This window comes from Anolis sagrei, chromosome 1 (genome assembly GCF_037176765.1).
Source record: "Anolis sagrei isolate rAnoSag1 chromosome 1, rAnoSag1.mat, whole genome shotgun sequence".
Classification (NCBI taxonomy): Eukaryota; Metazoa; Chordata; class Lepidosauria; order Squamata; family Dactyloidae; genus Anolis; species Anolis sagrei.
In genome coordinates, this window is record NC_090021.1 from 264,750,984 (window position 1) to 264,777,032 (window position 26,049).

The 26,049-nt window shown below is 37.2% G+C and overlaps 1 protein-coding gene across 3 annotated transcripts in view; it reads right to left on the reverse strand.

Moving 5' to 3' along the window:
• Positions 1–26,049, reverse strand: part of PRMT3 (protein arginine methyltransferase 3) — a 97,665-nt gene that overhangs the window by 38,398 nt on the left and 33,218 nt on the right. For all 3 annotated transcript variants that reach the window (XM_060765718.2, XM_060765710.2, XM_060765702.2), the window contains exons 9-11: positions 24,219–24,340; positions 19,668–19,767; positions 9,732–9,810 (exon numbers count right to left, since the gene is read on the reverse strand). In XM_060765718.2, coding sequence (XP_060621701.2) covers positions 9,732–9,810; positions 19,668–19,767; positions 24,219–24,340 — 301 coding nt within the window. The remainder of the gene's footprint in view (positions 1–9,731; positions 9,811–19,667; positions 19,768–24,218; positions 24,341–26,049) is intronic.

Sequence of the window (26,049 nt, forward strand, 5' to 3'; positions counted from 1 at the left end):
CCAAAGGCTAAACCCTAGTGAACAACATGCTGGAACAAGGGAGCTTGTAGCAGCTTTTTACTTTAATAATAATAATAATAATAATAATAATAATAATAACACTTTATTTGTACCCCGCAACCATCTCCCCAAGGGACTCGGTGCGGCTTACATGAGGCCAAGCCCACAACACAACAATACAAGCAATAATCACAACAATACAAGCAATTAAAATAAAACATAGACGATAACATATAACACTACCAATAAGACAACATAGAATTAAAACTGTGGGAAGGCCAAATGTAAAAATTAAAATTGGAAATAGCACTGAGGCATGGACGAAAAGGTGATAGTAGCATTTGTGGAAGACATATGAGCAGACCTAAAAATATAAAGCGCTTTGGAGGGACAAAGTGCCATGGGATCATTATTCCGGGAAGGCACACTGGAACAACCACGTCTTCAAGCTCCTCCTGAAGACTTTAAATTTGTGTCTCTCTGTGTGTATTAACAGGCGACACTATCATGGAGTTTTCAGCAGGAGGAAAATTTAGTGCAGGTTTTGTTCAATTTTCAATACCATTTCTTGGAATCTCCAACTCTTAAATGGGACACAAAACTGAAGTCTTGATATTAAAAAAACCCAAAAATGTAACAGATGACTGGAATAGACTGAGTAATCAATTTAGCATATGGATTCCTTAATGTTACGTGTTCTACAACCAAGCCTCCAAGCTACTTTATCAAAAATTAAACAGAAGCTATATAGAAGGAAACTGATAAATGATACATGTCCTTTGTAAGAAATGTGTTTCCAGATCACACAACCAAATAGAATATTAAGGATGAAAACCAGGCAATGATAAGCATACCAAATTCCTGAGGAAGCATATGATGATCTGTACCCTTGTGCTCTCTTGGGCTTTGTGAACAGGGCATAATACTTATGGTATCTGAGCCTGTGGTTTGAAATATGGTATGTGTTCAACTGAAGAAGAACTAAATCTGATACATGCCAGCAGCACATGAACAAAATCACTATGGAATTCTGCACTTTCATATTAAAAGAGAAAGGAAAGCTATGGCTCAAAATGTTAGAAGACTGACTTCATTAGCTACGAAGTTGATGATTGTGGCTTGTGGGTGGATACTCTTAAAGCCTTCTTCAGTAGGCTAAATAAGAAATCCAAAAAATCAACCTAAATACTTATAATAAAATCATTGTACATGCACATTTTCCATATCTGTTCACATGTACTTAAAGCCCACATGTATCTTGTGGGCTTCATGAGATACTTTCCATTTTTATGCCCTTTGTTTGATTTTCATTTTAGCAAGGCTGGCATAATTTTAATGTAGATTTTTTTTTTGCTAAGATAAAACATGACAATGACAACATTAGTCTTTTCTTTTTTTGAAAATGTGATTGTATTGAATAGTATGTATCTGCTGTAAAATAAACAATGTATAAAAATGTATTGAACTATGATAAAATAATAAAATATTTTTTTAAAAAAGAAAATGTGATTTATGTAGTCTAATTCTGTATGCATGTGATGAGAATTGATTCCTTCTCTGTTCAAGAACACTTAATCTCAATTTATTTGCAGAAGAGTTCAGAGTTTATATAGAATTTAGTCAGAACACTGTAAATCAAAGCACTTCAATGGATGGAACATGGCAGTAGTTGTGATAACATTATTTTTGCCCAATCCTACATAATAGGAGTGGGCACAGGAGCACCATCCAATTCCTCCTCCATATCAACTTGTGACGTACATTCAAGACTACTCTTTGTGTTCTTCTCAACAGAAAACCTGGTAACTGAAGGGAACTCTGGTGTAAGTCTGAGGTCCCTTCCACACAGCTGAATAAAATCCCACATTTTCTGCTTTGACCTGGAATATATGGCAGTGTGGACTCAGATAATCCAGTTCAAAGAAGATATTGTGGGATTTTCTGTCTTGATGTTCTGGGTCATATGGCTGTGTGTAAGAGCGCAGACACTTACCACCAGACCTGCTCTTCTGCCACCTCATGTTGATCCTGACAAGTGACTTTCAGAATTAAATTCACAGTTGTGACTTATTTCATGAAGTGTCATTTTGTACATTAAAGTCATTTGAAGTCTTCCTTTCACATTTCCAGGTTTATTTTTTTTGTAGATTTGATTACTTACAAATTTGATTGTTATGGTATATCTAGGAATCTACAGGTCTTCCAGCTGACCATAGAACACACTGAAGGATCTACAGCTTCTGAAAGGGATATTCTGTCAATTTTTAAAAAGTTTTTCTTTTTGCTGGTTTCCCCCCTAACTTTAAAGGGGAGCCCTGTGCCCTAACCTTTGTGCCTACTGCATATGTTTCCATGCAATGCTGTCTAAATCACGTTTTGACCAGAACAACTAGCACTGAGATTATTTCCTGTACTTATCTAGGAGATGGGACAGAAAAGGTTTGGACTATATTTTGAATGACCCACATAAGAACACATTTAGATTTTGATCCTCTTTGCTATTTACAAAAGCAAAATCACACTATGTCAGATCTTTTTAATTTCCCATTTTTACATACTTTGTCATTGTAGTTTTATCTAATCATTTCTCATCACAGGTAATATTAAACTGCTGATCAGAAATATCTCACTGCAGCACACTTTAGAAATTCATAGATTTGTCATCTATGTCCTTCTCGACTCACTGCCTCCAAATCATTTGTCATTAGTAACAGCTCATACTGAGAGCTACGTTCGACGGGAAATCTTTTATCCCTCAGCGATGCCTCACAAATTTAAGGACGCTAAAAGGGTAGTGCTGTAGTAACTACAGAGGTGGAAGTATAGTTGTAAATAATACATCAAAGATGGGAAAGCAAATATAACCAGTAGTCCCTCATATTTTTTTATTTCCTGCTCAGAATGGAAACCAAAATACTGTCTGTGTACTACACCACTGGTTATACTTTTTCTAGGGTTGTACAGCCAGCAGACAAAAGTCTATCATTTCTTGAATGTCTTCCTTTTTTTCACTGCCACTGTACCTACAGCACTTTTCCTTTCACTATCACCACCTAGACTGGTATAGCTATGGTGGTACAGGACAGCAACATGATTAATATCAAAGCCTTCTTCTACAGACCACTGCTTCATATATTTTACAGATCAAAAACATCAAAAATGGAGGTACAGTATCTTTGGATTCAGGTGTGCATCGTCAGCTCTTTATGTGGTTTCCAGGTTGCAATCTCTATCTGTTCAAGCTGATGTTAGACACAAGTCATAAACATCTTAACCATTATAGTTGACCACTATTGCCTTAGCACTAACTATGTATAAATATTTACATTCAAATAGGGCCACTGCTGAAATAAATGAAAACATGGATACAATAATATTACAGTAACCACAAAATAAAATGCACAAGAAGGAATGAGTAATTCTAGCATTTACATTTCTGGTACCCTAAGAATGTCACAGATATCCAATGTGCAAAATATCTGTAGGCAAATTGTTTCCTTTGACAAGCATAACACGATAATGAAAAATCCAACTGGGTTAGAGGGTAAACAATATATACAATCTTGTATTTCCCAGGAAAAACTTACTAATCCAGTTACACTTTGTTTCCTCAATATAAAAAATGGCAAACATTAAACACACAAATAAAGGCAGAACATATTTTTCATTAAGACATTACAGCCTTACATTTCACTAGAATATAACATTAACAATTGAATGTATGAATATTTCTGTGGAATATAACAGTAAAACATTTGTTTTGGAATGTCTCCTTTAAACCTTTAGCATTGTGCTAAAAACACATAATTCTCGGTCTACCCAGATCAAGTTCCTACTCACAATCTTTAAAGAATATTGCTGACCATAGAAATGGAACTTATCTGAACTCAAAAAAGTTTGTTTCACTCCTTTTCTTCAATTATAACACTGTAATATCAGCTTATTTTCTTTTCTTTTTTTTCTTTTTCTGGTAATGCTAAACGCAACTGGTCTACAGTAACTTCAACCTGTCAGAAAGTACAAAGACACTGCTGATATTAAGGACTGAAATACTGTGGCCCCTCCACTTTCACAGGGGTTTGAGTCATAGGAGAAAACACACAAATGAAGAAACAACTATTTCTGTTGGAAGTTGATCACAGACTGTCCCTGGAGGACCTAGACATTCCTAGAAAGGACATGTTAATCAAAGCAGCAAGTCACCCAATCCGCAAATGGGGAAGGTTGGCTGTATAAGATAGTGTCCCTGTGGAGGAAATGAAAGAGAAACACTAGAACACATTTTATTGCAGTGCCGCTACGACACAGTGCAATGTAGCCAACTTTTATATCTAATCCTGTCCCGCATATCCTGGGATATAGGGTAGTGTAGATCCAGACTCAGTAACACAGTAGAAGAAACTAGGGAAGAGTCCTTGATGTAATGCCACAATATTAAAAGGCAAATGTGTACACAAGCAATGCAAATTATATACTTATGCTATCTGAGTTTTCTTTCCCATCCTCTGCATTTTTTTAATTGGGAATGTTTTTGCTGAAGAGAAAAATAAAAAATACTAAAACTGAAAATGCAAATGCGATTTAAATGCCATGTTCTTTATTGCTAAAATCTCTAGAAAGTCTGCTTCAATTATTTATATTTTACAGATGAGTGAGATACAGTGATTCAGTCAGTCCAAACACTGAGGCCGCAGTAGCACCAGATTTCAAATCTAACCTTCCAAACTCAGCATTAATATTGTAGGTACAGTAACATATAGCATCTAAGTTCTAGCATAACTACAAACTCATCACTGGGTTCCTAGTCATCTTAGGGTTAAAATATAAAATTTAAGTTACCCAGAAAGCAATGAACATGAGGAGAAACTATTTCAGATTAGTTGGGTAAAAGCTCACCAGTTACAAACACCTAAAGGAAATGTTTCATTTAAAATCTTGCTAAATGAGCTGTGCAGTTAGGCTAGTGGCGCTGTAATGAGGAAAGAAATTTGATATATATTGTATAAAGGCATGCAAATTTGACAGCTAGTTAATATTAAATATATACTTCCATCCCACTCAACCCTCAAGCAATAACAGTTTGGCAACTACATAGTGCAGAGTTTTAGAGGTTTCTATAACTTTTTCCCCTATCTCTTTGGTCTGAAGGAGTATGTCTTAGGTGCTTTAACAAAGAAAATGTATGTATAAAAAGGCAGTGAGGAAAAGTAAGGAATTAAAAGATATGAAGGCATCACTGTGGTAACGGGATTATGAATAAGACAGTATACGTGATATCAAAGGATATTCATTACAAATGCTCGTTGTCTCCTTAGGCAAGGGGGGTGGTAGACCTCCTGTCTAACTCCTGAAAAAGTTCCACCTAAATATTAATGTAGCATATTTCTATCTCATTTGTGTCTGACAGTATCATCCATCTACGGCTACACTTAACAGAAAAAGAACTACATGCGCCATGAGGTCTTCTGCTGCTTTAACCCCACCTGCTGGCTGATTTATGGACAAATGTAAGAAACCACCTACAAGGCAGCCATTAACCTTCTAAACTTACTGGCAAGAAAGCATCAGTTACAAATGCCTGAAGGCATAAACAATCTATTCTAAATACTGCTAAATGAACTGGACTATCAAGCTACAATACTATTAATGTTCTACTCTACTGGGAGTAAGAAAAGGTCAAGATACTAAGTTCTTCCCTTTTAACTTCACCTCTCCTCCTTCCCATTGACTCTCTGAACTAAAGAGTAACATTCTAGTTAAATTGCAATGGCATGTAAATATCTTACCCAAAACAATATCTTACTCAAAAGGAAAGAACTATCTTAATCTGAGCTCTCAAGACTGCCATTCAGCAACAGAATGAGACTGAGACTATATTCAACAAAGGTTGTTTGAGTCAACCTGAACCATATCCAGCACACATAGCATTTAAAGAAATTCCACTCCAACCTGCCCCATATTTTTTACTTTCAGCTTACAAAAAACCCCACACAACTACAGCTAATTTGTATTTACGTTGTTGCTATTTGCCAAGTGGGTTCTCATGCAACTTTAAAGAGTAGTTGGGCCACTGGTCTCCTTGCCCTAGCAATATTCTCCTCCAAAAGATACTGTTTGTTCAATTGTTCACAAAAAAGTAACATGAATATAAGCAGGGGCCAGTGGGGAACATTTAACTGATGCTAACTCAGAGCCTCTGTACTCCAGTCCATACCTACCACCCAATATCTATTACTTCTTGCTCCTCTTTTCTACTACTACACTACTCCTTGAAGCAGAATAGTAAAAAGAACCAGCACTGCCAAGCAGCAACACTCCCAAGATGCCAGATTTGAGCAGCCAATTGTCTAGTCCTATATTACACAGACCATTAAAGCATTTACCTCCTGGGTGTACTGGCTCAGACTTCTGCCCAAAAAAACCTGCAGGATTTTTCCTGCAGTTGGAAAAATCCGAAATTACACAGTTGTACTACTTACAAGTAGAGCAAGAAATGTTCTCTGAGAGCTTTGCAAAACCACATAGTACACCCAAGAGGAAAAGCAAGCAGAAACTAATTCCATTCTGTTAGATCTCCGTATGAGCTGTTTCTCTCTTGGGCAACTTAACTTACTATTGTTGGGGAAGAGGGATTAAAAAACACAAAGGCCAACTTTCCTGGAGTGTTTTAAATGCTACAGTCTGTCTTGAAAATGGCCTGCTTTCTCCCTTGGCTAAGCAGTATTTTTAATTAAGCCATTCAGCTGTGGACACAGCTAGCAAGTGGATCAGTGAACATAGGCGACTCAGCATTTCCCATTACAAAATGTCAAAATTAGATGTTCCACAATCTAATTCTGTAAACAATAAGGACAAGTGAAAATACACTTGGGATAAACCCTAGTCTTAAGCAGAATACGATGGCAAGGTTCTTATGGTAAATGTCCTCAATTGCTCTTCGGTTTGCTTCAAATGAATGGCTAAACTAATCACAAAAGAAAGCTCACAGTGGCCTGCAATCCTGATTTACCACTTTCAAACAAACAAGGATCTGCAAGTCGAGAAACAATCCTGCCTTATGATCTTGAACTGGTAAGGGGTCCAATTAATCAAGAACTCTTGTTCAGCCTTCCATTTCTGGGTTGCCTTCATTCCTTGCATTACATGGAGGAACCCATGGGTAGTGTGAGGCTCACATGCCCAAGCTCATAGATCACTCATAGTAAGCCAGGATTCTTGAATCCATCATTCAGTGAAAATGTTGACCTCATTTCCAATCCCTTCTTCTTGTTAAATGTCATCAAATGAACTTTGGCTCATGAATGAGAGACCTTGAAGATATCCTGCTGTTAACTGCCTGGTAAAGGATCTGGTTGAGTCAGGGCCATAATTTTCTTCACTGCCTTATCCACCAGTGATTTGGTCTTATCTTTTTCCTGCTGCCTTCTGTTGAACTTCAACCACATCCTGCATCAAATACTTAGATAGGCAGGTGAGTAAGTTGTCAGGAAAAGGTTTTTCCTGGGCTCTTTGTCTGTATATCGCTTTGTTCTCTCCTCCCATCACCTTGCTTGTTAGGCTGATACTTTTCAGGGACCTGCCTCTTTTTCTGAGCACATGGCAATGTTCTGAGCCTTCCATTTTGTTCTTCTCCTGTGAGCATGGACAAGATGTCTGTACAGGATTTTTGCTGTGAGTGAGTGAGTTAGATAGCTAGGCCCGATTTTACTTTCCTATTGGCAGTGTAGTTCTTTGAATAAAATCTTTTATAACTTTCAAAGTGTGGCTCTGTTCCTGTATTGCTGAAGCTTATTCGCTCTACGGCTATACTCAAGCTTCTGATTTCCTAAATTGCTGCTGCTGTTGCTGAGTTGCAATTTAAAATGTTTTTTCCTTTCTCATCCCCAGACTGGGGTTTCTAATATGGAACTGATTTTCCAAATAGAAATAATTCATAAAAGCGTGCAAAACCTTATGGGTTACTACATGATTTCTTGGCCCTTTCATGAAGTTGAACTATTGTTCATGTTTTGAAATAGTGCTAAAATATCTGAAGAAATTTTAAGGAAAAAAATGCACAGAATTTAAACAGTGCTCCTATAAATAAACCAGTAAGGCAAAGCTAGTCAAGGGTGAAACATTATGCTTATGCTCCTCTTGACTTGCAATATAATGCACACATTTTCAACAGTGTTCAACTTTCCTATCAGCTACAGTATGTCAAAGGTTATTTTCCCTCCCCCACCACTATCTAAATACCATATACACTCGAGTATAAGATGGCCCAAATATAAGCCGAGGCACCTAATTTTACCACAAAAAACCCCTGGGAAAACGTATTGACTCAAGTATAAGCAACTGGTAAATTTCAAAATAAAAATAGACACCAATAAAATTGCATTAATTGAGGCATCAGTAGGTTAAATATTTTTGAATATTTACATAAAACTGTAATTTAAGATAAGACTGTCCAACTCTGTTTAAACCATTATTCTAACCTTCTTCAATGTAAATGTGCTTACGTAGCCTTCCAATAATAATAGAGTATAATAATAATAATAATAGAGTAAAATAATGTAAATGTAATAGCAATAATAGAGTAAAATAATAAATGTAATAATAAAATAGAGAAAAATAAATGTAATACTAAAAATAATAAATAGAGAAAAATAATAAATGTAATAATAACAATAAAGAGAATAAAATAATAACTATAATAATGATGATGCCATGCTGTAATATCACATATCTAAGGACACGAGTCACAAAATTATAACAAAAATATTTTATTTCCTTGATTTTAGGATAAGGCATTTGAAAAGCCAGATGTTATTAAATAAACAGCAAGTAATTGCAGAAACCTCAATGTTATTGGGACAGAATGCTTTTCTTTCCACTCAGAAAATTTAGTGAAGTAAACTAGTTGTTTAATTCACTCAGTAAGATTCCCTAACTGTCAACAATTAACAGCTTTTACAATAATGCATTAAAATATATATAACACACAAGTAAACATGAACAAATAATTCCAGATCATATCTTGTTCAAAGTTTACTACAAGTCAACTACATGTGAAAAATGAGGCATGAATTCACAAAGACATAAAATATAAAAAAAGCATTTTACAGAGCAAAAAATATTTCTGTGCTAGATTCTTTTTAAAAACCATGTTTAATGGTGCCATCTTTTATATATTCATTCCACGTAATGCCAACTGCTGCCACGTATTTAATGAACAGTGTAGGGTCAAATTCAATAGTGTCCACATGACAATGGAATGACATCTGTCAATGGAACCCCCTGAAATCTATTCCATACCAGAGAAGATCTGGAAGGGCACAGGAAGGTATAGGTAAAGGCAAGAGAAGGGATATTCCCATGATGAAGTTCCTTTTGCTCACTAGCTTTCACGCTTAAAAACAACCTAAGCTAGTTACTTAGATCACTCTTTTGCAAATGCTGACATATTTCTTCAGCTATACTCATGTCCTGAAAAAAACCTGAAAAAAGTTTTTATGGAAACTTTCAGGGATAATACTTGTTCTTGAACGTGTTCTTGAAAATGCTATTTTGTTGAAGGCCCAAATATCCCATTAATGCTTTTGTATTACCCATACCATGAAACAAATGCCTTGGAGCTTCTGCTAATGGAAACATTTTTCATCTCAGTTAAGAACTTTCTTAGTCATGCATAGCAGAATCTAAATCTTTATTTTTCCCCAGAGCGGAACTATTTATAAAAGCAGACTAACCTGAGCCGCCTTTTGCCAGGTACTTGTCCCTTGCATAAATGACTGAATCCAGCATTGACTCAAAGAGAAGGAAGTAGCCCTGTGAAGTGAGAGACAAATGGAGACAATGTCATGACCGCATATACCAGTTTCATGAAGTACTGTATCAGGACACATTTTATTTATTTATTAATGTAATGTTTGTAAATTGCAATTTAATGTTTGTAAATGGCAAATATTGGAAGCATAATGTTCCCCACAAAGGTGCATATATATATATATATATATATATATATATATATAAACCATAGTATTTGAAACTGCAAATATTTATAATCTAAATAATACAGGCAGTCCCCAAGTTATAAACATTCGACGTATAAATGAGTTATAGCTAAGAACAGGGATGAGACAACAGGAAGTGAGAGAAATCTACCCCTAGGAAGGGAAATTCATTCCATAAAGAGTTATTTATCATGGGGAAAAGGTGTCTCAACGGCTAATATCACCAATCCTTGTTTCCACAAGCCAAAATCTTCAAAATCCAATTTTGGGATAGAAAGTAAGGTGAACTATTCTGAACAGAGACAAAACAAACACCACAAGGATGTGCTATCAAAAGCGCTCTCTCTCTCTCACCTGTTCCGACTTACAAACAAATTCAACTTAAGAACAAACCTACAGAACCTATCGTGTGCCTGTATTTTAGTTTCCAAAATATCATTATTAAAATACTACATTATTTGATTTGAAGTTAGTAATTTAAAGTAAATTTCATTATATATCTTCGAGATAAATGTATACTTACAGTCTCCTAAAATAAACTACCATAACAACTGTCTCACTTTTAGACACTGTCTCCTAGAACCAAACATTAAAATCATAGAATCATTGAGTTGGAAGAGACATCAAGGGCCATCCGGTCTAACCCCCTGCCAAGAAACAGGGAAATCACATTCAAAGCACCCCCAACAGATGGCCATCCAGCCTCTGTTTAAAAGTCTCAGTAAAAAGGTTGAATTCTCCAATTCTGGTTGTTTCTCCACCCCTCGGTTTAAACTGCCTTGATTTAAACTTATCCGCCCTATTCTTTATTGCTTTCCTATTTTGATGTCATTGACTCATAGATTGGAAAAGCACAGGACGCATCCTGTCAAACCCCTGCCATGTAAGAACACATTATAAAAGGGCTCCCAACAGAGGGTCATCCGCCCTCTGTTTAAAAACCTGCACAGAAGGAAACTCCATTACACTCCAAAGCAATATATTCCATTGTCAAATAGCTCTTACTATCGGGAATTTTTTCCTTATTACTTTGCAATTGCCATATTGGCTTTTTTATTGGAATATATCAGAAACCACATATTTGAAGAGATTTAGCTATAAACGGTTTCAATGGTAGTGTTCAAGTTGTATATTATATAAATATAAATAAATAAATATAATAGTATAAGTTTAGAAATATTTGTGTATAATATGTAACTAATGAAGTGTTACGGAACAGAATCAAACCGCAATTTATGTTAGCAAGCACTAGTAAGCATTAGTCAGCACCCACATTCTGAACAATAGGAGCAGGTCTTTGAATAATTCCTGTCTCAGTAGAAAAATAATAGGACAAACTGAAGTTTAGATTCTGTCAGCCTGCTTTAACTCTAGCAGGGAACAAAAAGATCCCATCTGTAAACTTGGCCATGGTATTTGAAATTTCTAGTTCCATTATAGATTAGAAGAATTTTTGCATATTGTCAAAGTCCTAAAACCATTAAACATACAGTAACTTAATAGAAATAAAACATCTTTGTGAATGATGAAGTTAGAACATTTCTAATAATCATGGATATAACAACAGTCTTGAGCACAGTTTCTTAAACTATGGGCTGTGACCTCAAATGGTATTGCTTTAACTGAATGTTAGGGCTGCCGTCCCTTCCTTCTCTCTCTCTCTCTCTCTCGCACATACATATATTTCTGTCTTCCCTTCCCTTCTGGCACATGTATCTCTTTCACCTTTTTTCCACCCTCTATCCTTTATATACTTGGGGTCACGAAAAGAATTCTTGGGTAAATAATGGAATCGTAAATCAAAAAAGCTTAAGAAGCCCAGGTCTAGAACACAGGAAGTTGCTATATAGAGTCAGACCATGGTCTATCATGAACACTCAAACAGGCCTGGTTGCACCACTATAGTTCATGTAAACTGGACTCTGCAATATCTATAACTGAACTTCCATAATTTGACAGTGTCCAAGGTCCTATTGTACTTCAAGGATAGACATGTTCCACTGGCATGAGAATTGCCCAGAGTGCATTCCCTGACAAAGTCTAGCTCTATCCAGAGCTGCCTATTATAATGTCTACGCAGATGGCAATACGATCAATCCCACCATCTACACCAAATATAATAACCTCTTTATATGCTGTCTGGGCAGGGGGTCAAACAGATCCCACCAACTGTCCCTCCTGACAAAATAAAGAATTCACTGGCACCTATAAACACTTGAGGAGATGTCTCTCTAGTTAAACTTTCGCTGCCACCATAAACCTAAATGAACAGGAACCCTCTAGCTGATTAAACTAAGAAAAGGCTTTTCAGACCACCAAGTACTAGGTTGCATTATTTTCTTCTTATGTGCTTCTGTATAGGAAAACAAGTTGAGGTTGAATAAAAAAAAGCTATAGCCACAAATGGCACACTGGACTCAGGCTTAAGTTTCAAAAATAACAAGTAACGTTTATTGATAGAGGTACAGAAGAGAATGAAAATGCTGTTGAATAAGCTTGGCTGTTACAGATATAATGTTTTGGTTCTTAAAAGTGTAACGGTTGCATGAGAATGGTCTTTTCTTTGTTACAAATATAAACCCAGCTATTTCTTCCCTAAATAGCTGTAGCCCAGTTTGCCACAGCTCACTTGGCTGGCAAACTTCAGGCAAACTGCCTATTCTAATCACGAACTCCTAAAACTGTAATCCTGCTCTAACTCTAACATCAACCAGACTCACTCTGACTAAAAACAGCTTCTTTCTTTCCCTCCAAACAGGCTAACTCCGCCCCCCTTTAACAAACCAATCCTGGCTGTTTCCAGGCTGGCTCAGGCCTAGGCCACTCCCCCTCTCTGAACTGGAGTTTTCCCTAAACTAAGATGGCTCCTGCTGCCCTCTGCCAGGCCTTCTAAGCTGAAACTAACTAGCCTGCCTCTCCTAGGCCCTGCCACCCACGCTGGCAAGGTAAGGGATCTTCACACCTATCACATCTACGTCATTCATCAAGGGGATCTTCTAAGCAAAAGCTTTATAGAAAGAATAGCTTATACTGTTTTGAAAGGTGATGATCCAAGAAAAAAAATGTAAAAGTAGAAAGATCTGCCTGTGTGGACTGAGATACAAATAGTAATAGATGTTTCTATCAATCAAGGAACATAATATCATTTAAGACAGTTGGCATTAGTCATATGTTCAAACAAACATGCATAACCTGGAAAATTTTATTTGGTAGCAAACACAGTCATACATTCATGAACCAATTTTTTTTTTCAGGGATGCTGACGCTGTCCCATAGAGAAAACTGCCACTTAATGGATGCTATATGACCTGGGAGGCACTGCTTGAAGCAATGGTTCATGAAGCCAACCTTTTTTTGACCAGGGACCACTTTGATAAGGGACCACTTGATGAGGAATAATTCTCAACATTAGTACCAAAAGGGTTACAAATCAGTTTTTGGTCAACTTTAAAGACTGAGGAATCTATATAACGACCAAGTAGCAACAGTAAGAACAGACCATGGAACAACAGACTGGTTCAAGATTGGGAAAGTAGTATGGCAAGGCTATATACTCTCACTCTACCTATTACACTTGTATGCAGAACACATCATGCGTGTTTGAGGAATCCAAGGATGGAGTTAAAATTGCTGGAAGAAACATTAACAACCTCAGATATGCAGATAATGCACTTTGATGGCTGAAAGTGAGGAGGAGCTGAGAAGCCTTCTAACCAAGGTGAAAGAAGAAAGAGTAAAAGCTGGGTTGCAGTTAAACATAAAAAAAACCAAGATTATGGCAACCAGACTGATTGAAGATAAGATACTGGGGAAAATGGAAGGAAAAAAGGAAGTGGGGCCAACCATGGACAAGATGGATGGATGGTATACTTGAAGTGACTGGCTTGACCTTGAAGGAGCTGGGGGTGGCCACGGCCGACAGAGAGCTCTGGCGTGGAATGATCCATAAGGTCACGAAGAGTCGGAAGCAACTGAACGAATAAAAAACAAAAAAGATTGGATTTGTGGTGCTGATTCAGAAAATTGCATTGAATAGACCACATCAGCTCTGGTTTCTGCTACAGAACGTATGCCATGATCAGCAACAGAGAAGGAGTGGCAGGTGGCATAAAAAGAGCAGAAATAAAATAAAATAAATAAAGAGGAAGGAGGTTCACAGACCAGATTTTCGTTCTCATGGCCTACTGGTGGTCTGCGGCCCACAGGTTAAGAACCACTGGTTTAGAGTAAGGGGTAAGCTACATCCAAGTCAATTTTCCCCTGGCAATTATTCTGCAGGTACATCATTGCATCCAGGAGATCTGAAAAAGATATGTCCATCCACAAGCATGGTTCATTTCCCAAGTATTTTTTGTGTGTGTTATTTTTGCAGCACAGAAGGGCAAGGGTTGACACAATTTCCCTACTGACTTACAATGAACAGCACTTTTCCAAGCCAAATACCTTCCAGTATGCAATTTGTATCAGAAAACTAGGACAAATTCCTCATCCAATCAGAAAAACATTGTAGATTGAGACCCATGGGTTGTTTTTCTCCAATTAAGCACACTTGTTTAACTGCAATTTTCCCCATTAAGTACACTTGTTTGAATGCTCAACTAAACATGCTGTTTAGCCCCAAGGCTCTTCTTTTTTTCTGACAGAAAACTACCCAGTACAGCTAAGAAGGTAGTATTGCCCCTCTTCCTGAAGCAAGCAATTATATCTTATAATCTTATAAATATATGAAGTTTTGTAGGTTGCATATCTTACTGCATTTTAGGCTTCTGGATAAAACCCAACTATGGTTTTTCTGCTTTCTCACATACAAGGCAAGCCAAGTGATTTTTGCCAATTCATCCTAACCAGCGAAGCTCTATAATACCGACTGGAAAGTCAGCTGATTCTATAAAAGGAACACTCCAGAAATGCCTTAAACAGTACAGCAGCCAAGATACAAAATACGGAACAGAACACTGCAGCAAAAGGAAGGTGTCCTCTCTTCCACAAACAAAAATGCTTTCTGTCTGGCCAAAACCATCACTGGATACCACCCACTTATGGTTTTACACTGTCAGTTAATGGGTTACTCCTGTGTACAAAAAAATAATGCTACCATTCAGTAGCATCCGTCGTTCTCCCACTTCAGTTCTGGAGGCTCTACCCGATTCCATTCTTCCTCAAGCAATCTCATGCTCCTGCAAGGTACAAGAATTGTCCCTCATTTATTACCACTCTCCGAATACTCTCTCTTTGTGTGGTGCTGACTGCTCTTTGTGTGGTGCTCATCTCTAGTGTAATTTAGAATGCAATTTCACAGGCTACTGCATCACCTGTAGGGATGCCATCTGGTGAGAGAATTACACCTGACATCTTCTCCAATGATGCTTTGAGACTCTCATGCATCCACACTGACAAGATTCAGATATCTGAAGGAGGGACGACCCCAAATCCTTGCATTAGCCCCTTCAAAATTAATTACAGCAAATGGTTTTGCATAGATTGGTGAGAAGAATATCAATGTTTTAGGGCAGGAGCCAAGCTAAGACTTACAAATGGCATATCCACTACAAGATGAACAAGGAAAGGGAGATGTGAAGGCCAAGGGGTAAAAATAGGAAAATTTGGAGGGGTGAGATGTGGTGAAGCATTGTGTTTCACTTGTCCTGCAAAGACTTTTGTTTTCTGGGGGAAAACTGAAAATATGAATTATGGATATTTACATAAAGACAAGGGATCCTGATATTTGCTGCCCCAAAAGAAATATGGTATGTAAGAGAAACTCTTTTATGTAATTTATTATTATTATTTGGGGTTCTTTTACCCCGCCCTTCTCACCCCGAAGGGGACTCAGGGCGGCTTACAGAAGCAAAGGCACAATTTGATGCCTGCAGCACAGAACAATCAAGACACAAAAATTACATCAATTCACAATTCATACTAGTTTAAGCATTATACCAATAAAATCAATAAAATCAATAAAACAATACAAACCCAGTTCCTCCTCTTACATGGTCAGCAATCGCTAACTCATAGTTATAATTTCCGTTTTCCGTTCCATTTCAATAATCCTGATTGATCTTACTCGCCTGGTTGACTTATTTATTTAATTGCCGGACTGCCCAAAGGCCTGGTCCCATAACCATGTCTTCACCCTCCTCCTGAAAGAGAGGAGGGATGATGATGTCCTGATTTCCCCCGGGAGTGAGTTCCACAGGTGGGGGGCCACCACTGAGAAAGCCCTGCTCCTCGTCCCCACCAGCCTCACTTGTGACAGTGATGAGGTCGAGAGCAGGGCCTCCCCAGATGATCTCAGACTTCGGGGTGGGACGTAGAGGGAGATACGTATACGTGTAAGAGTATATACAATTCCTGGTCATGCATTCCTTTTCTCAATTTGTTTTATGGAAATTAGTTTTATTTCTGCTTCACATTATGGAGAACTAGCAGAGACAAAAAACCCCTATTTGTTTTACTAATGTCATTTCCTCTGTTTTTATTATCAGTTTTTTTCACCTGGTCCTCAAACAGACAAAACCAAAGAGGATACTTACAGTTCTAAAACTGTGTGGCTCCATTTGTAAGATAATAAAAGTAATAATAGAAATAATTTTTAAATATCTGAAGTTCAATTTGTAACTATATTCTGAATACCATGTAATTTTCATAACTCAGACATGATAACTGTATCCCACACGGTGTGTTTGTGGAATTTTATGTTATTAAAGGAACAAAGTGACATTAATTCTAATAAAATATTTTTTGACATTTCTGGGGTATTTTTTTTCAATTATTTCAAAAAATTCATACATTTTATACCTCTGGAAAGAAGTGCCATTTGTAACAATAGGGTCTTAAAGTGGTTTTCCTGTTGTTATTGGACTTCGACCCTCTGCATGCTTTCAGAACATTTTTCTTACTACATTAATATCATTCTGCTTAGAGTTCATATTGAACTACTATCAATTTTCTTGGGTACCTCCACTTTTCATCTGTTCCTATTTCTTGATCAATTACTGGCCCAGAACCAACATATATACCTTTGGCCAGCATCAAGGGTAACTATACAACCAAAATTGCCAAGGCTAACAATGTGCTATACAGCCAAAATTTCTCCTAAAAAAATTAAAAGCCTTGGGTCTTGTAAAAAGAAGTATGAGACAAGAATTTTATCTCTAATACACCCTGGTTTTGCCCGGTAAGGGCTGGACCTGTATTTCCATGCAACTCCATCATACAATGGAAAGCCTGGTTTGAGAGGTCACAAGGACACTTTGCCCAGGGCTACCTTCAAGGTGGTGATGACCTTGCCAACTGTCCACTGTACAATTTTTCAGGTGATGCTTTAAACTTCAACCATAAACTTAACACAGTATTGTGGACTGGATAGCCTATGAAATCTCTTCCAACTCTATGATTCTACAGAAACATACAGTTTTCTAACAGTTCTTGATTACAGAAGATATGGAAATGCTTCTGAAGGCAACCATTTTGTCTCTCCATACTGGGTGAGTTAAGAAAAAAAAAGGATGAAAACAAAAAAGTGATAAAGCTAGTGAAGAAAAAATGAATTCTGCTTGTTTTGCCATCATTTATTCTTACCAGGCTAACTAAACAAGGTAAGAGATGCAACAATGAAAAACATGGGAAAAATGTAGCAAAGCCCTTGATCCCAACTACATTCACACAAAAATTATTTCCCTTTACAGGAAAAAAATGAATATTCTGGGAAACTAGCACCACCACACTGCACTGCCGCTCTCATTTCAGTTAACTACTGTATGTAAAATTACTCTAATTACTGTAAAACATCATTACCTCTTAAAATTCTGTACCTCAAGGGAACAGAAGCACAATTCTGCCTGCATACAAAGCAGTCTTGATCACAAAGCATGTTCACCTAGATATATAGCATACACAATACTCAACACAATACTCAAGGTGCATTTTTTAGCTTCTAGCTGCTGACAAGTATAAGCACGAAGATGTACATTGAACAGAGAAAACTTCTAACAATTTAATGCTACTTGATGGCAAAGCTACTTACATTGTGTAATAGTTGTATTTTACTTAAATATATGATTGAAATCTTTAAAAATATTGGAACTATATCATGATTAATACAATGTAATATCTGTCTTCCCATTTTCAAACAGTAATGAAACAGCTATGATGGTAAGATGAGTCACTCTACCTATCTTCTGTGATTCAAAAGAAAATTGTATTTGGGTGATTTAAAATTATCTACTATATGTTATTTTCTGTTTTCTACTATGGACACTTGACAATAGAATCGCATGCAATCATATGCCCATTTCACTTAGAATAATAAGACTCAGTCCCAAGTAAATGCACCTGAGATTTCAACCTGACAGGTTCTCAGTAAAGATAACAATTTAACCTTCGCGGACAAAAGCAAGGATACTGTCAACAATGTGGGGAATATTTTATTAAACCAACCCATACCTGCATATGGTTCATAACAGTACACTGTCCCCCGAATAAACCCACACATGTGAATATTGAAGTGACTTTATTCCCCTTACTTGTATCATAGCACATTTTTTTATTCTAGTACCCTTTTTGCAGTTAATAAAAGACACCATTAGCTAAAATCAGTAGACTCTAAGGAGCATCCTGTTCTTTCTTTGGGGTCTTTTTGGTTTTCAAAAAGAAACCTACACATGGTTAAAAAATAATTCAGTGGATGTTTGGTGGCAGAAATTGCAGAAATGGCAGTTCTGGAAAATTACCCTGCCCAAAACAAAATAGCAAAACTAAGGACTCAGGTGTAGTTTGGGGATTAATATTTTTTAAATTCATGCAATTTGAGTTTCATAATGTTTGTTGATGACAGAAAAATTATGATCTGCCACACCTTGAGATAGCAGGAGCATTTTTACTATGCAGAAGAGCTACACAGTCCAATTTTCTGTAATTTCTGCAATTAAATGTGTATCTAGAAGAAAAGTTCCATATTACTGAATTAATATAGGTCATTCATGCCTCTCTGTTGAATGGATAGATGCCAGCAAGGGTAACATTTACCTACAGGAGTGAAACCACAAGGAAATATAGGAATAGCGTGTGTTCCAAGTACAAGAGTTCAGCTTCAACGGAATCCTATGAATAGCTGCCTTAATCCCTAAATTACTAAGGGAAGCTCTACCGAAGTATTCCACCTAAATATACGGAGAACTTCCTGTCGCTAAGAGATATATGGCAGAGGCACCAGCTATCTCAAGGTGTGGCAGATCACAATTTTTCTGTCATCAACAAACATTATCAGAGACTATCAAGTGCTAGAATTTACTATACTGTTCTGCAATTAATAGAGAACTGTAGACTATGAATTTGCACCAGAACTCACATATTCCAAATTTCTCAATATTTTTGTATTATACTGTATTTTTTGGCCTCGGATTTTCAGGGTAACTTCTACAGGGCAAAGCCAAACACATGAACAGACAATTTACTTGAAAGTTGCTAAGACATTGTTTTGATACAAGGTGAGGTAGAAATATGTTAACAAATAAATTATAAATAGAAATCTTTCTTTTTTTCCTTTAGAGGAAACATTTCTTGCATGCGAAATACTTTTAATACAGTAACAAAACTCACGAATATCACATCGAGTTCTTTTGATAAAGTGTGATTCACATTTATTAATATACCATCTATTTATACCCTTACCATCCACTCAGATATGATCACGTCTACTTTTTCAACAGGCAAATCAACTTCTTCGATTCTTCCTTTGATCAAAGAAATGGAACCTTCAAGTCCATTCAGCCTGCAAAACACAGTAATAAGGATATGTTATGCATATCTTTAGTATGGTTTATTTTAAGGTGTTCCAATAATACCGCTAATGAAGCAATTCATACCATCTTTTTTGTGAGATTGGATTGTCACATCATGACAGCTTTGTCACTGAAACTTAGAGCCAGAGATGAGTGATGTATGCAAAGAAGGGTAGATCCATAAATATACTATACCATGAGGACTACAAGCAGTGCCTGGTTAAGTTTTTGTGAACAATTATTATAATCTCGTACTACCAGATGGTTGTTTCTTGGAGCAGTAGTCCAAAACAGTTAGACCTTCGAAACTGAAGGGTGAGTCTAGTTATTTGAATCTGTTTCCTCCCCTGAAAACTTACAATCCTGTGATAATGTTCAAGTGATGAAGCATATAACAATACTATTTTGGCATTTTTTTTTGGGTACAACACAGCATTTAATAAATGCTTTCCAGTAGTAAACAAATGTTTTCCTCAAATGACGCAACTATGGCAGAAAGAGATAATTTACTTAGTTGCACTTCTGACCTGTGATTTCTAACTGAATTATTTTGGCTCTTTCCATTAAAAAATGGAGCTGCACTTCTATTTAATGCACAAACCTGAGATCAAGGTTTAATGGCATTTACTTTCTCCGAAGAACACCAAATCAATCTTTGTTTCATGTGCCATTATAATGACAGCTAATGTTAGAGAGGACAGAGTAATTATTCACACTGCAGGAATTTATTTCTCCACCACAGTTGTTATCTGTGCCCTTTCCTCAGCATTTGCTTTTCCTACAATCTCCCTACATCTGACTTCCAACACAACCCAGTAATCTCATTAAAATTTTAATATCTCAGAGGACAATCAGTACTGCGAAAGCAAGATATGGGTGAAAAGCTCCATGAACTCACCAATTCCATATTTAACAAGAGGGATCATACAGATGAGGATGTTCTGATAATGCTTAGAATTACTTACCTCTCAGAATGTATTTAATAATCAATAATACTTAGAATGACTAGCACACAAGCAGCACTCTTCAAAAACATCATGAAGTGAAATGCATGGAGCATGTAGGCAGCTCAAATAAACACAGGGAACATTACCAAAGGTGAACAGAAACAGTAATTCTCCACTAAGAAGTCTTGGGCATCAGAATGTTGCCTCCACAAACAAGGACTAGGAGTACATATGAAGAGCATAACATATGAGAAGAAACACCATCGTTAAGTGGCCTTGGTGTGGTAGACTACCTTAAACTCAGACAAAAAGCCATAGAATACAGGACTGTTCAGGCTGCAAAAATAGAAAAAGTGATATGGTTTGGAAGTTTTTATATTCTGTTTCACTATTTTATTATTTAAAAACCCAAACTGGTTTGACACCTTCAAACATTTTGAAATTTCTAAAGACCATTTCAGGACCGGTAGAGGGCTAACAGGCACAGATTATTTTTGGATGAAGGGCACATTTGGCAGGCTATAAAAATAGGGAAATAATCAGGAAATAACTAAGGAATTTTTTTTACATAGTTTTATTCAAAATTATAATTTCCTCTTGTTCCTCTTGGTCAAATAAAAATATTTCTAAAAACTGAACAAATTGGCTTGTGTCTTTGAACCTGTTGTGCCCAGTTCCAAATTAGAAGGGTTACGGCACTATGCTACTTGTGATAAACAATTATTTTGACTTTTAGAAGAAATGAAAGCAATATGTGTAGAACACTTGCAGCAGCTTTTTAAATAACAACAACAATAATTTGTGTGTGTGTGTCTGTCAGGAATGACTTGTAAAACTGCAAGTCGCTTCTGGTGTGAGAAAATTGGCCATCTGCAAGCACATTGCCCAGGGGACGCCTGGATATTTGTGATGTTTTACCATCCCTGTAGGAGGCTTCTCTCATGTCCCCAAATAGAGAGCTGGACTTGACAGTGGGAGCTCATCTGTGCTCTCCCTGGATTTGAACCTCCAACCCGGATTCTGGGGCTTAATAATAACTACTACTACTACTACTTTATTTATAACCCGCCTTATCTCCCCGAGGGGTCTCAGGGCAGTTTCCAAGCAAAGTGGCAAACATTCAATGCCATAATAAAAACAGAACAAGAAACAAGAACAAGAAACAAGCCAAATCAAACAATGGTGCCTGGATATTTTTGACGTTTTACCATCCCTGTAGGAGACTTCTCTCATGTCCCCACATGGAGAGCTGGACTTGACAGTGGGAGGTCATCCATGCTCTCCCTAGATTTGAACCTCCGACCCAGATTTGAACCTTCATTGCACCTTCTGGGACTTAATAATAATAATAATAACAACAACAACTTTATTTATAACCCGCCTTATCTCCCCGAGGGGACTCTGGGCAGTTTCCAAGCAAAGTGGCAAACATTCAATGCCATAATAAAAACAGAACTAGAAACAAGAACAAGAAACAAGCCAAATCAAACAATGGCTCTTTTAAAAATTTTGCCACTTAAAAAATAAATTAACCAGCACATTTTTTTAAAAAGCTGGCTAAATCCCACTTTGGCCCTAGAATTCCCATGAGAAAAATACTATAATAGGACATCCAAGTAATAGGGTTATTTCAGTAATGAGAAAAAAGTGTGAGAAAAATCAACCCTCTTTCTCTCCAACACAACCACTGATACATACCTGGCAAAAATGAACAACTGTACAGCAGGATTTACAGCTGTACAGCAGTGGACTTTACAATTAAAATTCAAGTCAGTTGGACAATTTCTTCTGTTTTGTATGCAAATATGTTAGCTGAGGTCCTAAAATATTAATTGTGAAAGCATTAAACATCCTTTTCTCTGAGAATTGATGAAAGGTCACTGTTGAAATCCAATCTTCAGTGTTTGTGAATGTATTTGAAATAGGTTAATGTGACATTTGTGCTGCTGTTGAGAGAAACGGTCTACAACTAGGTTGTTATAAATGGTTTTAATATGAATTAAAGACAAATAGCTTTACAGTCAGCAGATGTAACCTTGCAGCAATTCTTCATCAGGTAGCCCTAAAGATCATTTAATCATTCACTGGATTAATTCTTCTTAATTCCCTGATGCCTGAAGTATGCCATGCAAATCAAACAAATCCAAAATTGTTGCACAAGGCAGGTGTTTTCATAATTCACCCAGTTTCCATTACAGCAAAGAACTTACTCTATTCATATAACAAAATAACAAAAAAATAATCAATCTAACCGTTTCCTAATGCAACAACTTAGCAGAGTACAAACCCAAATAAAACCAATAGAAGAATTGAATCATTGTTTCCCCAAATTGAAATATTTAAACTGCTAACATGTAACTGCTCTGTTTGCTGTTACCCACCAACAATAACTATGTGCAGTAATTTGAATCCACTCAATTGTTATCTTTGACTTTGCAGTGAATTGAAATAAAGGCTTTGCTGACAGTACAGAAAGTGAAAACTAACATCATTCTCCAAAAAGACCTTAAATATACTCTCAAAAGGTCAAATTCAGTAAGCACAAATGGGCACACAATGAGGTGTCACTCATGAAGAACACAGAAGGATTCTTTAAGAAAAACATCACAAAATACAGAGTGTTTCAAAATGATGGGCCCAATTTCAAAGCAGTATGTTTCACAATGACAAAAGGTTGCAAACAGTTTAATGAGTTATCAGGTTATCTGGTTTTACTAACCATTTTGAGCCAGAAACAAATCTAAAAAAAAAAAAAAACTCCACAAATGGGGAATAGCTCATGAGGCCTTATGATGCAAAGTTGCCATCTTGAAAATGACTAAGGCTAAGGGCTGTTTGAGTGCCAAGTAAAAACATGTACTTGGTTTTAGAGCACTTATAAAGTACACGTTGCACAATATAGTTTGTTTACAATATAGAAAAGGCCCATAGCTTGCATGCAGCTTCCAGGTCCCCTTGGTTTTTGGTTTGAATAAATAGCAAGGTTTTTAAATTGTTTTACCCCCAAATGCCCTCTGAGCCAGTCCCTGTTTCCTAAAACAAGATACATCTCTCTTAGGCCTAAAATAGCCCAGGGAATCCCAACACTAGAAGGTATTTGGGGACAATAAAACAAATATAGGGCATACAGCATTCCAAGATCTCTTAAAGAAGTGGTTCTCAACCTGTGGGTCCCCGGATGTTTTGGCCTACAGAAATCCCAGCAAGTTTACCAGCTGTTTCTAGGAGTTGAAGGCCAAAACATCTGGGGACCCACATCTGGGGAACTAGTGCCTTAAAGGGCTAATATGGCCCCTTACCCCACATGGTCCCACAGTTGCAAGAAGTACTGTAGAATATAATACAGGTTGCAGTGCACACAAACATTTTCCGTCCCCACCAATCTAAGGTCAGCACTATGCATAATCATGGCCAATCAAGATTAAACAGAGTTTCATAATCTGTGCTTACTCCAGCTCGTTACTAATTTAAGACTATCTCTGAATATCTCCTACCTAATGATATCCATGGCCTGGTAGATAATTTCAGATTGGTCCACTCCAATCACCCTTTTTGCACCTGCTTTGGCAGCAAACATGGAGAGGATTCCAGTCCCACAACCAACATCCAGGACAACCTAGTGAAAAGGAAGTTGAACCATTATAACAGCATATTTAGCTTACACAATGAAGCATTACAGCTAAACCCACAACCTTCTTATTGAAAAGTTCAAGGAAGATTCAAAAGTGGACAATGTATACAGGTTACAAGGTTACATATGCATGTAGCTCTTGAACTATTTTGGCAACGTTGTACAAGCTGTTCTAAAACCTAGAACTCGGGTCAAAAGGGTTCATGAAATTCTAAGTGAATTTCTGAAATTAGTCAGAATTGTTCACAATTTCTGGCCTGCAAGTGTACTGTCCTTCTGAGGGAGAATTCCCTGGCCCTCCTGGAAAGAAAAAGCCATCGCACTCCAGACCTCCAACATACAAACACTGGAAGTGATTTAATCTCCATCAGCACTCAACAGGATCTTGGCCAATGCTGTTTGTCTTATTAGCCCTTCCTTGATTCTGTGTGACGAATAGTCTAGCACTTGCTAGATAAAAAGGTAAAGCAATTTCTTGCATTCAGAGACTTGTGTATAGTCTTGTGGACTGAGGAATATAATTTCTGGTTTAAACTGAGACATAGCTTAAACCAGTGGTTCTCGACCTTCCTAATGCTTCACCCCTTAACAAAGTTCCTCCCCGCTTAACAAAATTCCTCATGGTGTAGTGACCCCCAACCATAAAATTATTTTCGTTGCTACTTCATAACTGTAATTTTGCTACTGTTATGAATCATAATGTAAACATCTGATATACAGGATGTATTTTCAAACACTGAACCACATGTGGCTACTTCATAACTGTAATTTGCTGTTACAAATCGTAATGTAAATATCTGATATGCAGGATGTATTTTCATTCACTGAACCAAATGTGGCACAGATACCCGATATGCCCAAATTTGAATATTGGTGGGGTTTGGGAGGACTGATTTTGTCATTTGGAAATTGTGGTTGCTAGAATTTATAATTAACCTACAACCAAAGAGGATTCTGAACTCGACCAACGGTGAAATTGAACCAAATTTGGCACACAGAGCTCCCATGATCAAGAGAAAATACTTGGTGGGCATTGACCTTGAGTTTTGGAGTTGTAGTTTACCTACATCCAGGGAGTACTGTGGACTCAAACAATGATGGATCTGGACCAAACTTGGCACGAATACTCAATATGCCCAAATGTGAACAGTGGTGGAGTTTGGGGAAAATAGACCTTGACATTTGGGAGTTGTAGTTGCTGTGATTTATAGTTAACCTACAATCAAAGAACATTCTGAACCCAGCCCCCAATGGATCTGCACCAAACTTGGCACACCATCTACATGGCCAACAGTGAATACTGGTGGGGTTGGGGGGCCTGTTTTTGAATACTGGGAGTTGTAGTTTACCAACACCAAAAGGAAGAGAAGGACAGGCACAGAGATCTTCCGCCTTCTCTGCCAAAAGGGTTCCCAAGTACATCAGAAATATGTCTTTGGAGGCCCTTTGAAACCCCCCTCGCGACCCCCTTTGAAACCCCCCTGCTCATTGTGACTTCTGAATTCATCCTACCTAGTTTAGCTTTCTGACAATATACTTGTTTTATGCTCTTCTCGGGTCACTATAAATACATACAAACAGGGTTATTACCTACTTTACTTACAGATTACATATTTCAAACAAACACTTTTGCATCAAGTATCATCATGTAAAACTGTATTTCTAACTGGATAACATTATCATGCAAAAGGCAA